Genomic DNA, 13,462 nt, shown 5'->3' with positions numbered 1-13,462 from the left:
GGTCAATGAATACACAACTTCTGTAATGGTCGCGTTGATTATCATCAGGCGTGAACTTTTAAATTTTAAAGTACCCAATTTATCGTGCTCCTCGACGACGATGTATGTGTCTGGCGGTTGACGATAGCGCTCCGCAGGCGACGAGTGACGTTGCGAGTGGCGGCGGAGGCAGGCAGTGGGCGGCGCGGTCGCTGAGGAACACCAGTCTACACACGACTGCGACACGGGCAGTGTCGAGCCGCTGCGATGTAAACGCTTAACCTCCAACACTGTCTACTACGACAGCTCCTGTTGCGTGTGCACGATTGTTTCTGTTACTTTCCTCGTCTACCTGTTCATTAACTTTAATTCGTGTTCCAATAACTGTTATCCCATCCGCCGAGCCGGATACATGTAAGTGAAGTTTCTGTGTCACCATTAACATCGGTGTCCCGCATTTCTGGCGCGTTAAAAACAAATTCCCGAGTGCGTTGCGAGCGTGACCAAAGTAGAACTGCAGCGGAATTCACCGTCGACTGGCCTTCGTTGTTTGGATATGGTCAAATTAGGTGACCAGGTAATAGAATGTCTTGTCATTCAATATGTAACTGCATTTCATATTCCTTATTTAAGTTTACAATGCTACTTTCGTTTCGTTTCACTTTTTCTGGAAGCAACAGGTTAGCTAACTAACACATTGAAGCTTTTTCGAGCGAGTCGTTCTTCACGTTCTATTTCTTTATCAATCATCGTACATTGCAGGTCACTTAATGGCGCGCAATTAACTATGACGTGGAATAGTAATTATACATTCCTTCGTAGTTAACTGCTAGCTACAATATTTAAGAACATGAAGTTTTATTTGCTGATTGGTATTAAGAGTCTAAAGTTAGGCCTGGGAGAGCATGTACTGGCACGACTTAAGATTAATTAAAATGTGTTTACTTTGCCGCATTAATTACAGAGGCAATTTCGCAGGCTTGTTACGAAGTACGCTTGCCTATTTTGATGTATTGTTGTTCATAATAGCCTGTTTAGCCGTCTGTCGATAATTTGTTTCATTTCATTCATTACTTGACGTCTACGTAACTTTATCTTTAATACAAATACTGGTAGTTTATCTGGTTCTTAGCCGGTGTCAAAGCCAATGTCAATACTCATGGTCAAATGCCGAGTGAACATGTAATTATGTTTGCTATTACGACAATTTGAACCAAAAATATATGGTATTATCTTCATTGTTTGACGTGTTTCCTTTATTTGTCCGTTGATATACGTAGTGGTGTTTTTCTACGTGTTTTTTGTTTGTTTCCTGAAGAAACATTTTTATGGACAATATGTGCGTTAGTTCATTGGTACATAATAATATTTGTATTAGACTGTATGTATTTGTCTATGGATTATTGTATTAATTCTAATTGATATTTACGTTGTTTTTATGATACCGTTTGATAGTACGAACAAGTCATGCGCCTGGTGGTTAACGACACGTCTATCCATAGCAGTTGCAGCTTTTAATCGCAAAGATCTGAAGAACACTGTCACTGCGCCCGTCACTCTTAGGCGATCAGAGAACACTTTCCATATAATAACGCTCACACTCAACATAGCCCCGCACTAGGGAAACCCTGTGTCGCGGGTGCCATGGACACACACATAGACAATCACAAATTACACCCAAACTCACGAGAGAAATAAATGTAGGCCATACAAACATTTCTCCCGGCCCGGGAATCGAACCTGGGACCTCTGCGTGGCAGTCCGGCATGGTAACCGTTCGGCCAGAGAGGCAGTTAAATAAATAAAAAAAGAGGCAGTTAAATATATACCTGTAATTTCACCAGTTCAAAACCGGAACGGTATCTTTCAAAACCGGAACGCAGTAATGCTTCCATTACTGCGTTCTCTCGCACTCTATTGCTACTCAATTATTATATTCCATTAATTAGCGTTCAAAATTTTGTCACATCATGGATGTTTGTAACTTGTATCGAATTTGTTCAGATGTGTTCCTTACAGCTCTCTACATATAGTTAGATACCTAGATTACTATGGCGTGGTAAATATGACATGGAATGCATGATATCATTATCTACCCGTCGGCATGGCGCCGATCATTGTCACTGGTCCAATCGTCATCGTTTTCAAGACTTATCTTACCAAAAAATTATCGAACGAAATTGGCACAGCGCTGGTAATTTTACATTTCAAATATTATCATTTAATATTGTTATCGTGGTTATATAATTCATTGTATACAACTTCGATCTTCGCTCGCCGACATTAATAAACAGCTTTTGTTCTAGAACTTTCGAATTCGCAGACAAGTTTCAATGTATGTTCATTATACCACTTCTAATGTTTATTGTTAAATAACAATAGTATAATTATTTATTCGGACAACGTTTTTTGAGGTCCGATGATGTTAGTATACTCGCAAAACTAACTTAATGGCTAGGTTAGGATTTAATTATTGCGGTTATTTGTATGAAAAGTGATAGGAAATGCGCTACGATCTATCACTTGCATCCTGATAGACTCTCATAAGACCATCAGGACCCTTCAATATGGGGAAGTTGTAAGTGCTGATGCTACTCCGCTGTCTGATGAGCGGTGAGCTGTTTTTCAAACCTTAGTTTAAAGAAAGTCGTATCCCGTTTGGAGAAAGCGACTTCTACTTTAATATAAAGATTTTTAATGTCGTTCAAACAAACATTTTTGTCTAGAACACTTGAAATCCATTCTGCATAATTTTGTTATTTGTTCAATTGTTCTAATAATAACAATAAAAACTAATGTCGAACACGTTTGACGATGGTGCCCTTTATCGTTGAGCAGTATGATATGCCACGTTTCGACGTGATTGTAAGCAATACAATAAGGTCGATATGAATAACGTTTATATTCAAAACAATAGACGACCATTTGTAAATAAAATGGAGCAACTTAATCCCTTGACATATTAAATACTGTGGAATGATTTAAATAAAAATTAGAATTTTATACTAAGTCCCATCCTGCCACACTAGCCGTCAATGTGTCTTTGATTGTCTACTCATAACTGATGGTGTATGTAACCTCAAGTCCCTGTCGAATACATTTTTTTTTCCACTTTATTCGAAATTAGATGACATTGTAATCGGCCTTCAAAAGATAAGATACAAATTATTGCGACTGCACAGACAAGACGTTAAAATTATTAAATGCCCCACTTGAATATTTTATTCCTACATTCCTAAGGGAAATAGATCATACCGTCGGCTTATTGCAAGAAGTCATTAATTGCCATATAATTTATATGGCAATAATGACTTCTTGCAATAAGCCGACGATATTTGAAATGGTCTTTCGACTGATAAGATCCACATTTCTGCGCCCGCTCTGATCAGATTGCAAAGTTATTCAGCCTGATTATGATTCATCGTTAATACGAAAGCAAACTTCGCTCGTACTTAAATAAGACGCAGATTGAATCTATTCGTTGAGTTATATTGCCATACTGTTGGCATCATTCTTACTTTTAATTTGTAAATTGTTATTTCATTAGTTCACATTTGAGAAACACTTTTTCATTTCAATTGTCTATGAGTTCACTATATCGAGGGCACATATTTTTTTATTTATTATGACTAATTTAATCCGAAAATCAAAAGGCCGAAAATTCTGGGAAATACCAGAATCTAAAATAAAGCTGAATTGCTTGTATTGTTACCATTTTTACTGTGCTTGTATGTCGATGCACTTTTTACTCTAATGTCCTTCTGGTACCCGTCTAGTGTCGCACGTGACTAAGCCACAATCTGTTACATTCGCTAATCGTCTTAAATCTTACTGATAACAAAAGACTGCATCATGTAGGATTTAATTCTTAACTACTCTAGTAAACAACTGATTCGATGAACAACTGACTTTTTAGAAATGTGGGAATTTCCTTTCCGGATTAAAGTCATATAGTAGGCTTATCTTTTCTGTGGACGATCCCTCATTCTGAATTCTTGAGTATTATACGTAATGTTTTACAATTCCTTACTTATGCCCGTAAATATTTCTGGCTTACGTAATCATTTATAAACAACATTTCTTAGGTAGTTGAAGGAGCACTTTATAATTGGACCTAATGTGTAAATTGAATTAGTGCGAATCGTTTTTGTTTGTTAATAATTCGTGTATTTGTGACGTTATCGCAATGAAAAGATGAAGTGAGAAAATTGTATTTGCTTCTACTTATACACATTATAATGATCTAATTTACGTGTAGGTACATCTAATAAGTGCCTACAATCGATGCGAATGGTTGCTAGATATATATATTTGTGTAAAAATTAGGAGAGTTTCACAATTTGCTATATAATATTGTAAAATTTTTACGTGCCATAAGCGACTATTGACATTGTAAGGTCCTGGTAGAGGTACTCAATTTTCTTACCGTCTTTATCTACATTATAATATGAAAAATGAAAGTTTGAGTTTGAACTTCTTATTGGTGTTCATATGGTTTTACTTCAGAGTTCTATACAACCTTGCGTAATTGAAATTCATACAAAAGTTTTAATTAATTAAGGGCACGAAGCAAAAAACCGAGCATGAAATAAAAAGTTGGCAAAGTAATTGCTAAATAATTGTAGTTAGACTGTAGGACGCGGTAGCAATCTGCATGCAAGGTCTGAGCCATTTCCTACAATTACGGCTTCTAAATGTGATAGCATTATTGGATGTTGAAACGAACAGTCAGAATAAAAGCGTTTCATTACTAAAAAACAATATAAAATAATTTTTTTTATAGTATTATGTGACGGGACGAACAATTCGTGCGCCTGATAGTAAGCTAACACACTCCTATCCATAACGGTTGCAGTGCCACTCAGGGCTTTAAACAGCAAAGGTTTGAAGCGCACTGCCGCTGTCACCTGAGACATAAGCTGACAAGACCCATGTGCCTGTAATTTCACCAGCACCCTTATCGCCCACGCAGTAATGCTTACATTACTGCGTGGCGGCAGCAATAGGTAAGGTTCCCTGGACGAACTGTTTTACAAGGAGCTCTACTAAATTTCAAGATTTTACTACTGAATCAAAATTTTATGAAATGATAATGTTATTCAGGTTCCATAAGTTATCTGGACTTCAGTGGATAGAATGTAGCTAAGGAGATTTTAGAAACGACAGTTGCATTTAAATTTCCATCACATCATTTGCCGACCGATTCTGGAGCCTCGTTTTTTGGGAAATATCTACCTTGGTTTTTTACATTATATACCGATCTACATCGATATATAATGAGAACATCATTTATATACCTATGTGCTCTGTGTGTTTTTAAATCGGTCAATCTTATTTATTACTTCGTAGAAACTATTGTAAAGAAAGATACATTTTGCGTTTTAATTTAAACTTGTGCAGTAGGCGGGCACGGCGAAATGCCAAAAGAAATAGAAAACAAGAAAACATGTTGACAATAACCCAAATAGCCTCATTGAGTAGAATTTATAAATATCACGATACGCAGTTGAAGTTATAAAGTCAAGGTAGTAGTACCAGGTACGAGTATAAAATGATACTACGTTGGTTACAGTACCTGACGACCTCGCGTTAACCGGAACACGACAGCCATTGTATATAGTCTTCCATGTACGATGTCCTAGATCACCGGTTAATATCTAATCCATTAGCGCTGCATTTACATTTAATAGCATAACCGGTGATATATAATGTGATGTATGTATAGTGAGAAAAATATACGCATATTAATATGACAATGGCGGTTATTCGTGTGCTATTGTTTTATAAAAACTGGCTTTTTTGATTGACTATTTGAGGAACAAGTTCGATGACTTTTTAAACTATTTTTAAGTGACGCGATGGCATGACAAACCGCTCTAATACCAGCGGATTCAACTTAATAATACAGCTAATAAATAACTGACGTCATTTCACAATCTGGCAAACATCTTTTGCCACAGACGTGTGGCGTTAGTAACGTTCCAAGTTTTGCTTATTCTGGTAGTGTATACTAGATTGCAGTTAACAATGTACCCAACGTCGTTTGTTTGCCACGTGTCCGCGCTTTGCGCATCGCTTGACTTGTTTTGAGGTATGGAATTGCTGAAGCGAAGATGTTGCCAGAACTATTCATAGACAGGATAGAATAACATCCGGCAACATCCTATGCCCTTGCCACGTTTTGTATAGGCCATTGTTACGTTCGATCGACAATCGCAATAATTATGAAACACGTGGAAGTATCGACATTTGCTAAAGACTTTGATTGGATATGGTTTAGTCAAGGTTTTACGTTTACGCTCATGTACTGTGATGTACTTATTCTTCACGTATTCGTTTCTCGTGTAGATTTTATCGCCTTTTACATAACTCTATCGATTCTTATCAAAAGGTATTGAATTCTCAGCTATAGCATTACGTTAACGTTTTCAATGTACTGGACTTCTCATTTCACTTTATCTAATTCAATTTATTCAATGTGATTCCTAGTCGGTGTCATGTTTATCTTTCTCGGAAACACCTCTTCATTACAGTTTGCAAGAACTTGAAAGTTTTATTCCTTGAGAATTATTTACAATAGCTTAGATTTGTTATCTAATCTAATTGTTTAGGGATATAGAGAGTCAAAAACGGCAAACGCGTGATTTTGTGAGTAGTCGGGGATATATCGACCGCGTCTAAACCCCCTCTTGCTGCTCAGCTGCATCTTCTGTCTGGATCTACAAACTTTGACTACTTTTTAGCTTACATCATGCAAGTATGCATAGGACAAGTCAGCCACCTGCAGACAATTGCCCAATTAAGCTGTATAATATTTATAAACGTTTTTGAAAAGTTTTGGATTTAAGATTCGTGTTTGATTTTATTGATTAGATAAGAAGGCAGTGAAAGCTGTGAAACGATAAACGATAAAGGACAGTTGTTATTGGGATAATGTTCTAAAGTTCGGAATCCTAAGCAATCAGCAATGACATCACATAAGACTGCTTGATGCCTTCACTCTAAACGACTCTGTTTTATCTTTAAGGGCACCCTTAGTGTTTTCAAGCTTTTATGAACATCACATAAAGGAAATAATGGCGTCATTTCATGCAGTAGTGCCTGCTTTTTAATGGATTTTTCTATTGTACTGAACGTCTTATACACTTGTATTTAAGTGTCTTCTTGTAGTTTTCTTTTGGATACCAGTTTGCAATCTTAATTTTTTAAATTACGACATGATTTTATAATAACAAAATTATTTTTTACTTAAGATGTCGTTCAGGTGCATCGTTTTGTAAAATATTTGTAGTATGCGTCACATCTCTAGAATTATTTTAACAAAGTTTTATAATTATTGCGCGTTCATTCAAGTTTCTTGATCGTTGCTTATTTTCGTTTTGTGATTCAAGTCTTCAGCGGTGGAATAATGAAATTATGAATGCTTCCTTTTCTTTTTAATAAAAAAAAATATTATCATTATTTTTGTTACTTATTCTACTGGGAATAACTGCCTCCGTGGCCGAACCGTTACCATGCGGGACGGCTACGCAGAGGTGACAGGTTCGATTTCCGGGCCGAGAGAAATATTTGTATGGCCTACATATATTTCTCTCGTGTGTTTGGGTGTAATTTGAGGTGGTCTATTTGTGTGTCCATGGCACCCGCGACACAGGGTTTCCTTAGCGCGGGGCTATGTTGAGTGTGTGCGTTATTATTATTATTAATGCTACAGTTAAAACCGGGTTATTGTCGGGCACATTAATCTTTATTATATTTTTGCTTCGTTGACTTTCCATCACCTTTGTATAGATACCGTAGAAATCGGCACAGTAATTATTCTGATCGTGGATCAATGCCACAACAGAATCTGTTGTGGCATTGCATATCAGTATTGTTTTGCTAAGCCTACGATTAATTTCACATATTCTTTGTGTTCCCTTTGGGTAAATCGAAACCTATTCAGACATTCGGCTTACTAATGTAATTGAATGGAATGAATATTCGATTTCTAATAGATACTTACTTGCCAAGTTTGTCTATTAGTAAGTTTTTTGACCTCACACAGACCGACATTGACATAAAGTAATGTCTATGGGTGATGACCTCTGAGGCATTAGGCGTGTCCATGATCTTGATTGACAGGATTTGATACATTAATTATGTATTCTTTTCAACATTTAGTTCGTTTTTAGAGCCATTTTCATCTATTTTGACGCATATGACTTGCGCTGTGGGTTTTAGAAGGAAAAAAAATGATTATCACTAATATCAGGTTTCTTACCACGGTATGACTTCTTTTTATTTTCCCGATATTTCGGAACGGTTGCACGCTCCATGGTCACGGGTAGACTGCAGTGAACCTGATATTAGTGAATAACCACAAAAGTCTTAAAATTTATATAGGAAAAAAATGTTTAGCCCAAAATATTCTTTATTAGTTATCCGACGTCTTCCGAAGGGTTTAAACCATATTTCATCCTTTACGAAAAAGAGGTGGTGACAAAGAAAGAGGATGATTAGATGGTTTTAACTTGTAGAGATAGTGAAGGAAAGAAGGATTGATGAAATAGATTTATAAGGCGAGAGTGAGCGGGCAAGTTGTCAAAGGTCAACCAAGGCGGACTTACTATGGCCAAATTGAGGACGTCACGACGTCTAGGGTACCCTTAACTGATACGTGTTGATGAGACAAAAGATGTGTGTCGGGATCGTAGTAAGTGCAGGCTTTTGTCTCTGCCTGGGGGGTGATTCACGTAATCAAACTTTACCATATCGTAGGGATTTAGCCGTTGAACTGCTTTTTCGTATTCAAGTGTGACAGTGAACACAATTTTAAAGTCGTTCGATCCAAATGTCGTTAAAGCGTATTTTGGTATAAGTATCGAACTTAAATCGACTCTAAACTTGTATGTCACGTTTGGAACAATAATCAGCACGCTTTACTACATACTAAACGTGTGTTTTGTATGGGGTATCGTCGACATACTTTACACAATTTGCTTGCAGTACTGTGCTGTCAAGTGAATTAAACCTTAACTATAAGGGTTGTAGGATCACTGCGAAATCTTTGCTAATATAAGTTTATTGTAAATACAGCCTCTGAGTGATCCTGGTAAATGTTTACTTTAGTTATGAAAACAAAGACGATCGAGAGTCAATGTTTGCTATCTTTTCAGTATTTAAACAATAGTTTATAAAAACATTGCGTGATTGCCTCTGTTTTCTGCATATATATATGTTTTTTATAATATAAAGTTATGGGATGAGCAAGTCGTGTGCCTGTGGTAAGCTACACGCCTGTCTATAACAGTTACAGTGTCACTCAGAGTTTCAAATCGCAAGTATCTGAGGGGCACTGCCACTGCGTCTGTCACCCTGAGACATAAGTTGACAAGTCCCATGTGCCTGTAATTTCATATAATAGGAAGTATACATAGCTACTTGCTATTATTAGACTGACATTGTGTTTAAAAATGATTATATTGAGGTTTAATATATCCGAACAAATAGACAAAATTAATTTATAGTTTTATTTCCAATGTGTAGCAATCACTGAAACCTGTAATCAATAATGTAATTATTTCATTAATTAATTTTCATCAATCATCTTGCGGAGTGTATCAGCATAGTTTAATAAGATAAATATGGTAACTCCATACAAACGTTGCAGCGTGGCTTGTATGTGTGCGCGCCCGACGCGTGTCATGTACGCTCACATTCGCATAATCTCGCTTTGCGTAGCGCTGGTCATCTCAAGCGCCTGTCATTATTATGCGAATGTGAATTATATACCTGTCACTATTTACTTCGCATTCCTTTTGATATCTAAATAGCGATTAATATGTTATGTAGATTTTTTGAGTTGGACTCTAATAAAAACATACAGTTGATATTAATAAAATGTGTTTACGAGAAAGCTGTTTTATCACATCACTGGTATTTTTGTCTCGCATTGGTTGGGGCTCAGTGGTGTAGAATTATTATTAGAGTATGCTCTATTAAGAATTAAATCACGATGTCAATTCGTGTTCAATTACCTCCTTGTGATGTATGAGCGCTAAATGGCTTGATATATTTAGATCGCCTTTTAAGACTTGTCACACATTGGTTTTTATTTGTACTTACACCTATGTAGCAACAATCTACGTTTCCTATCTGGATATTAGGATTGCATTGAATTCCTGGGAATATTTATTTTAGGTCGTTGATTCCAATCTTGCTTCTTCTTTTTGCACTCTTCATACATACAGCATCCGTAAATTGTCTTGTTTTTATCGCATTAGCATTTAACTTTAGACTGAACGACAAAAGTATCCCCGTACTGTCTGGACCGGCGACGCAATCCAGTTTCTCCCTTGGCTTCCTCCCAAATGACATCTCCCTGATAAATTTCGAAGAAAATACATTTCAGATCTTTTGAATTCTCACGCCGAACTTAGAAAGGGCAATTTTGATCGGTGCCAATATATTATGCACCAAGATATAATATAAAATGCGAAAACGAATGTATATCGTATTGTAAACATATGACGTTGACGTTGAGATACCCACGCCCGTGTTCTCTTGCCAAAATCTGTTGCGCCGTTTTTTTGAGTTCCCTGCACGATGCTGTACTAATTCGTCGTCTGTACGGTTATTTTCTAATTAGGTTTATATGTTAAAAAAAAATGCGAGATCTGTGGGCATACGATCCGCTCCACTTCGTGCTGTTGACGCTCTTCTCAGTGCTCCCGCAGTTTGTGTACAGATGCCGTGACGTGCAGTTCTTCGTTAATGTGTTAATCAGCTTCTAATATTATTATTGCCGCTTCATAACGCGTGTAAGTGTTTAATGATTAATCAGCACTAAAGATTTCGAAACTCATGTTGTTCACTTCTTGCAGACGTCTGAATTTTATCTGTTCTGCGAAATCGTAGCATTCGTTGCCTTACCTATTTGAAAATAAACCTTTTTATGATATAACTAGATTGTGTGATTTACAATGGAATGTATCAATTGACGTCACAAATCCTGAGAATTGTTATGTAATGAAATGTGTGGTATAAACAAAACGTTTGCTGTTTTCCTTCATTTTTTCAAGTGCAAACGACGTGTTGGTTGTATTAGATAGTTTGTATTTATATGTTCTGATTAAAAACACATAATCGTAACTCTAATGATAATTCATTCAATCATACAAAGCAAAGTCAGCGATTTAAGTTCTCTAGTTAATAACTAGAGAACTTTACGCTGACTTTGCTTTGTCTTAACGTTTTTGTATTCTTTTGCCGTTTATGTCTGCCCTAAGTCCGAAATTGATCCTTACCATAAGTCGGCATTGTTACAGCTGGAGATCCCTTCTGTGGCGCCATTGATGGAGTTCCGCTTGGACAGCGCGGAGTACTGCCAGGCTCAACACAAATAAAGTGCAGGCGCACCGCGCGGACGCGTGACGCTACGCTGGACCCATGCCGCGTGCGCGCGCTGACTCGCTGAAAGCGCACACGTACACCCACCCACAGGTAAGTCTTATCACCATTTCGTTATGGTATAACAATTCCAGAACTGCACCTCTACATTATCGAGCCAGCGGCTGTCGGTTATCAACGTTGAAACTGCGCACGATTTAAACAAACAGTTAACGCTTTCGCGTCGAAAGGAAGGCACGATTGCTAGCCAACCTAGAACGCGCTATGTGCGATAATAGCGAGTGTTCTGGTATTAGTGCACTGTGCCCCGTAGATATCGTCGGTCAGGCTTATTGGATTAATGGGCAAATGTTAAGGACTTTAACCACCCTACCGCAAAATATAGCCGTTTAGTTCCGTTCATTCGGCCATTATTGTCGTTGTGATTTGACACTTCAAAGAAACCTTTACAATGACCTGTGGTGAGAATCGCATGACCGCTCCAAATTGTAAATCGAATCGAAAGCTACTTGGCACGAAAACTAATAGGCATTTGGAAAGTCATTTTGCGGAGTGAACTATTTTTCCTGTGAAAACAGATTTTCGTGAGGAGTAGTCATTGCCCTGAAAATAAGTGAATACATTTAGGACAGTGACTGTGTGGTTCGGTGTATGTTGGCTCGCTATATAGTTTTCTCACCTTCTAACTAACGAATGAATATCAGCGTGGGCGATGGAGGAATGTCTTTGTTTATCTAGCCTAGGGCAACCAATTTTCGAATAAACGTCTGCAGCGAACTACGTCGCCGAACAGCAATGTTATGCCCGTTATCTATTTGATTTGTGATTAAAACTAACTGATAGCATTGGGTATCAGCTGTTTGCGTAGCCTTACCTCACCGAATGTTAGTTCAAATTTGCACAACAGTTAAAATACACAGTCAACGAGTGGTGTTGATGGCGTAGTGTTTACGAATCGTGTTATCATTGATAAAAGTAGGATTATATATGACGAGAGGCAGTCACTTGGCACCGGTTCACAGAATTTACAGATCGCGAACGACGCCGACCCGCCGGTACCAATAGGTGCTCACATGACCACTGCGACCGTCTCTCTCTATTTTTAACGGTCCATTTTTTATCCCTCTACAGTGTTTGCTCTGGCTCTGACGCAAATGCACTTCCAAAATGATTGCCTCCATAAATAATCTGAACAATTTTCAGCCGCTAATAAATTATATATCTCTGTTCCAGTTACCTTAAATTCGGAGCCCGTTAATTGGTGCATATCAAGTCGCCGAAGTTCGAGTGAAAGCAACAACTTATGTTTTTCGCATAATTTTCTTTTTCATTCCACATTAAGAACTTTTGTTTCGCCGTTTCCGTATGTACTCAAGTGGTTGAAAACGACATCCATGCGGGTGGCTCAGATGATATAATTGGACCCTTTCTAAACAAAAGTAACGAAACTGCCGTGTGTTGTGTGGAAATAGAGTGACAGTTTGTCTGTTAGACTCTGACGGATCGTGAGACTTGCGACGCGGGTGAAGTGAGGCTGCGGTCTAGTGATTGTGAGTGTAGTAAGTGGGAGAAAGCGTAACCGTCACCATGAAGCAGAAGGACATCAGGCCGGCGCCGTCTCTCATCGAGTACAAATCCATGCGGTTCTTGATCACCGACAGGCCATCCGACGTTACCATCCAGTCCTATCTCCAGGTAATTAAAAAACCAGAAGTAAGCCCATGCAATTTGCACTAAAACAGATATTTTTTTTAAATACCAAGAGATCCTACGAACAAGTCGTGCGCCTGCCTGATGGTAAGCTACACGACTATCCATAGCAGTTGCACTCCCACTCAGAGCTTTAAATTGCAAAGATCTGAGCACCACCAGCACCCTTACTCTTCAAAACCGGAACACAGTAATGAATGCTGACGTTACTGCTTGGCGGCAGAAGTAGGTAAGGTAGCAGTACTTAAAACACAGACGAACTCAAAACCTAGACGAACTCTTTCACAAGGAGCTCTACTGCTTAAAAATAAATAATTAATAATTAACACTCTCTAGATAAAAGTTCACAATGTAAGAAAACGCACAATGAATATATTTTTAG

General features: G+C 37.8%; 1 protein-coding gene across 4 annotated transcripts in view; it reads left to right on the top strand.

Moving 5' to 3' along the window:
• Nucleotides 1–13,462, top strand: part of LOC113230020 (protein tyrosine phosphatase type IVA 3) — a 33,438-nt gene that overhangs the window by 11,295 nt on the left and 8,681 nt on the right. Inside the window, exons 1-3 of one of the 4 annotated variants that reach the window (XM_026463746.1) lie at nt 235–393; nt 11,289–11,463; nt 12,604–13,065. In XM_026463746.1, the coding sequence (XP_026319531.1) occupies nt 12,958–13,065 (108 nt within the window). In that variant the 5' untranslated portion in view covers nt 235–393; nt 11,289–11,463; nt 12,604–12,957. Of the gene's footprint in view, nt 1–234; nt 394–415; nt 557–10,631; nt 10,782–11,288; nt 11,464–12,603; nt 13,066–13,462 lie in introns of those variants that run through there. The other 3 variants (XM_026463748.1, XM_026463747.1, XM_026463749.1) reach the window with 3 other exon arrangements.

This window comes from Hyposmocoma kahamanoa, unplaced genomic scaffold, assembly GCF_003589595.1.
Source record: "Hyposmocoma kahamanoa isolate Upper Pololo Valley unplaced genomic scaffold, ASM358959v1 63, whole genome shotgun sequence".
In the NCBI taxonomy this organism is placed as follows: Eukaryota; Metazoa; Arthropoda; class Insecta; order Lepidoptera; family Cosmopterigidae; genus Hyposmocoma; species Hyposmocoma kahamanoa.
This window is presented reverse-complemented; position numbering and strand designations above follow the sequence as displayed.